Source organism: Panthera pardus, unplaced genomic scaffold (assembly GCF_024362965.1).
Source record: "Panthera pardus isolate Hobbes unplaced genomic scaffold, ASM2436296v1 HiC_scaffold_6, whole genome shotgun sequence".
NCBI classification, from domain to species: Eukaryota; Metazoa; Chordata; class Mammalia; order Carnivora; family Felidae; genus Panthera; species Panthera pardus.
The window spans coordinates 66,302,756-66,307,580 of NW_026526991.1; the positions used below are offsets into that span (position 1 = coordinate 66,302,756).

General features: G+C 39.1%; 1 protein-coding gene across 1 annotated transcript; it reads left to right on the top strand.

The window, feature by feature from the left end:
- The first annotated feature begins 1,784 nt into the window (after positions 1-1,784).
- On the top strand, positions 1,785-2,702 carry LOC109249304 (olfactory receptor 8S1-like). Its single transcript, XM_019419666.2, has one exon. It carries the CDS (start codon positions 1,785-1,787, stop codon positions 2,700-2,702), a length of 918 nt encoding a protein of 305 aa, XP_019275211.2.
- The last annotated feature ends 2,123 nt before the right edge of the window (positions 2,703-4,825 follow it).

Below are 4,825 nucleotides of genomic sequence, written 5' to 3' on the forward strand. Positions count from 1 at the left end.
AAATTATAATGGGTGGTTCTCTGTCTGCATTTCATGGTTTGGTTCCTTGCTTTTCCGGCATCTTCTGCCAATGATGTTCTGCTCTCAGGATGAATCCAAGTTGCTGTAGCTAGAACTACAGTGGTGAGTAAAAGAAAAAAATTATATGGAAAATGCAATCATTACATGATTGGAAGTATTTAGGTTTTTAGAAATAATACACAAAACTTAGCCTACTATTCCCTCTTTTATTTTTTTTTTATTTTTTTATTTTTTTCTTATTTTATTTTTTTTATTTTTTAATATATGAAATTTACTGTCAAATTGGTTTCCATACATAACCCAGTGCTCATCCCAAAAGGTGCCCTCCTCAATACCCATCACCCACCCTGCCCTCCCTCCCACCCCCCATCAACCCTCAGTTTGTTCTCAGTTTTTAACAGTCTCTTATGCTTTGGCTCTCTCTCACTCTAACCTCTTTTTTTTTTTTTTTTCCTTCCCCTCCCCCAATAGGGCACCTGTACCCCAATGTTTATAGCGGCACTCTCAACAATAGCCAAATTATGGAAAGAGCCTAAATGTCCATCAACTGATGAATGGATAAAGAAATTGTGGTTTATATACTATTCCCTCTTTTAGAAATCAAGGGAGAGGTCTGTATCCAACAGGAATTTTCAAGCTCCACCTTAACACTGAATTCTCACACTGACATTCAAACTTGTCTTCTGGATCACTGGATTTGAAAAGGTTTTCATTTAATTCTGTGCTAGTTATTGGTCACCTAGGTACAGGTGATGGGGACTTGATTCCTAAGAGTAGCTTTAATTCTAGGTGTCGTTTGTATAAATAATGGGAAAGAAATAATAAGTTCTTTGAGAAATTCAATGTGCCAGTCTTGGAGTATGAGTGCAAGAGACAGAGCAGGACATGAGGGGTCAAGATGATATAGTCAGTGGTGTTGGAGAGTCATTCTGAGTCTGTAGTTATAATCTGGGTTGTCAGTCCAGAGTAGGAAATAGAGAAAGCTAAGCTTTGGAAAGTGAGTAGGTAGTCTATATTTTCAAATGGCATAAGGGCAACAGACTAGAGCTGAAGTTGAATAGATGACACAAACTGGGGATAGAGATTATTACCAGAGTATGTTCCCATATTCATCAACAGTTTCCCTTAATCAGTTGTATTGCATCTGGGATATCTGTATGCTCCCTTCTTTCTAATTCATGAACTTTTTCCTCACTCTGCAAATCTCTAGTCACTACTCATCTTCAGTTCCCATTAATGACCCCATTTAAATATTTATTGAAAAAACAAGCCATTAGATGGGAACTGCTCCTTCCCAACAACAAATCTATGTATGTTTGATGGATGAAGTAAACCCACTCCCACCTAAGGCCATGCTCTGCTTCTGCTCTGCAACCCAGCTGCTCTCAGACACTATTTCTGCAATTTTCTCTTATTCCTCCTGCCATTTCTCCCTCTCTACTGGATTATTACCAAGAGTTTACAAAACATCATCCAGTAGCTTTAATAATAAAACAACAACAAAAAATAAATTCTAAGACATTAAAAGGAAGAACAATAAAAGTGAACAGGGAGTTGATCTAGGGTTGGAATCCTGTAGAAAAGATTATTTCAGATTTTAGGAAATCTAGAGACTTAAGGAAGTTTATCATTTCAGAGCATAAATTTTTGAGTAGGTATGAAACTTTCTGAGTGGAGAAGAACATTAAAACACTTGAATATTTGTTAGAAGAAGAGGCTTTATCTGATTTATTTCTTACATTCTAAAGGAAATATTGAAGGCAATGAGAAACCACAGTGTTGTTTCTGAGTTCATCCTCTTCGGGCTGTCTGCTGACCCCCAGATCGAGGCTCTCCTCTTTGTACTGTTCCTTGTTATTTACCTCCTGACCCTGATGGGGAACCTGACGCTGCTGCTGGTGATTAAGGCTGATTCTTTCCTCCATACCCCCATGTACTTCTTCCTGGGACAGTTGTCCTTCCTGGATCTCTGCCACTCCTCTGTCACTGTGCCCAAGCTGTTGGAGAACCTCCTGTCTGAGAAGAAAACCATCTCAGTAGAGGGCTGCCTGGCTCAGGCCTTCTTTGTGTTTGCCACTGGGGGCACTGAATCCTGCCTACTCACTGTCATGGCCTATGACCGCTATGTTGCCATCAGCTCCCCTCTGCTCTATGGCCAGATGATGAACAGACAATTGTGTATGGGGCTGGTGTGGGGCTCATGGAGCGTGGCTTTTTTGGATGCTCTTATCAATATCCTTGTAGCTCTCAATTTAGACTTCTGTGGGGCTCAAAATATATACCACTTCAGCTGTGAACTGCCTTCTCTCTACCCTTTGTCTTGCTCTGATGTGTCTGCAAGTTTTACTGCCCTGCTCTCCTCCAGCCTCCTGCATTTCTTTGGAAATTTCCTCTTGATATTTTTCTCCTATGTTTGCATTTTGTTCACCATCCTGAGTATCAATGCTACCACAGGCAGAAACAAGGCCTTCTCGACCTGCTCCTCCCACCTCACTGCAGTGATCTTCTTTTATGGCTCAGGATTACTCCGCTATCTCATGCCAAATTCAGGATCCACTCAAGAGTTAATCTTCTCCTTGCAGTACAGTGTGGTCACTCCTATGCTGAATCCTCTCATCTACAGCCTAAAGAACAAAGAGGTGAAGGCAGCTGTGAGAAGAATTTTGAGAAAACGTGTCTAGCGTTCTAATTGATAGACTACAAAATCAGAACGATGAGGGAAGAAATGAATAGAACCACAATAAATAGTGCATGAATATTAAGGAGAATTTTCTGATAATCATGATTTGCAAGATACCTTACATTGTTTCTTTAAAATGCTCAAGAAAAGGTGGGATTATTTTCTTGGAATGATAGTTGTTCTGTCCTAGTCAGAGAAAAATGGATGGATAAACCTCTTGTCTTACAATTTTTCTTACAAAATATTTAATTTATTATAGACAGTAAGGTAGACTTTGTTATTGCCTGCTTAAACTATCTTTACTATCCTTCCAGTAACTAAACTCCATGTTGTTCAATATAGTTCTAGAGAGACTGTTAATTATGGTGTCCCCAAATCCTCTTTCCTCCCCCACTCATTATTCACTCATTCTTCCTGAGACAGTGGCTGGTATAGGAATGAGCACATGGTCAGTGCCAGACCATCCATTCCCTTAGAAATTTTAATCTTGAGGATAGATTCAGAGAGACAGAGGTCAGCCTTTCTCTTTGCAGCACTCTGATAGCCTATCCCAGTGCCTCTGCTGCTAAGATCACTGTTATCCTAGATTCTGTACTTTCAAGGAAGATTGATAAACGAATTATATTAAAAGCACGTGATTAGATATTTGCATCATGTCAGGTACTGTGCTAAGTATTGTACATATATTATCTCACTTAAATACCCCAACAAATGCTTTGGGTAAATACTTTAGTTATCCTTGTTCAGAAAAGAGAATGTGGACTCAGAGAGGTAAGTGGTGGGGGTGGAATTTGGAATCAAATAGACTTATCCCAAAGCCTGTTTTCTTTACTACCTTGACACACTGACTGTCCCTTTGGTGCTATGAGCTACCCCAGACCCAATTCATGAATTTCCCTTTTAATGCTTTGTTATTGTTGTTTTGTTTTATTTCACTTAAGTGAGTCAGAGTTAGATTCTGTCATTTGCAAAGAAAAGATATGTATATGTATATCTATATGTATATCTATATATTTATATCTATATCATCTATATCTATCTATCTATCTATCTATCTATCTATCTATCTATCTATCTATCTCTATATATTGTAGTCTCTACAGCTGTGAGAGGGAGACACTGCTGGACAAGTAGCTCTGCCACTCAGCCCTAATAATGCTACAGAAATGGCAGAATGTGAGAGAGTCAATGGCAGAGCAAATGCTGCACTGTGCCTATGACAAACTCTAAAAAGAAACCAATAGATTTTCAGCAAAAGCCCCTTGGATCATGAAATACAATTGGAGGATTACTGAGAAGGAGATTTGGGAGATTAAAGTTATCAAGGTCAAAAATCATTATTTCTTTCTGAAATTACCTTTTAATTTTTTTAAATGTTTGCTTATTTTTGAAAGAGGGAGAGACAGAGTGCGAGTGGGGGAGGGGCAGAGAGAGAGGGAGAAACAGAATCTGAAGCAGGCTCCAGGCTCTGAACTGTCAGCACAGAGCCCGATGCAGGGTGTGAACTCATGAACCGGGAGATCATGACCTGAGCTGAAGTCGGATGATTAACTGACTGAGCCACCCAGACGACCCTGAAATTACCTTTTAGATTTTACTTACTTACTTTACTTACTTACCCTTCACTTTGTACTGCCCAGTAGCAGAAAATATAAACTTAAAGAGATCAAGGGCAATCTTGATCTCTGCCAATCTTCACTACTTTTTCAAGAATATAAAATAGTTTCAAACATGTATGTTTCACAGTAAATGTATTTTGATTGTGTAAATTATAGGCAAAGAAACTGAGAAAATATATAGGGTGAGTTCTCACCAGAAGGACTCCACTGCCAAAGCAGTTTGAAATAATCATGCGTAGAATAGTCTACCATGTGAATGCCAATCTCTTCCTTCCTGGTGAGCCTAGTTCTGGTCCATGAATTTGCAGTGTAGCCATGGCTGGGCATGGTGTTTATGCAAAGGTTCAACATTTTCATTCACAAAGGCTATTCTGCAGTTACCATTGATGAAACTTATTACTTTTTTTTTTGTTGTTTAGAAATATTTTAAATTATAGAGTGGGAGAGAGGGAAGAGGGAGTGAGAGACAGAGAGAGAGAGAGAGAGAGAGAAAGAGAGAGAGAGA

Coding starts and splice junctions, on each gene's coding strand:
- LOC109249304 (XM_019419666.2), top strand. CDS start 1,785: ATGAGAAACCACAGTGTTGTTTCTGAGTTCATCCTCTTCGGGCTGTCT.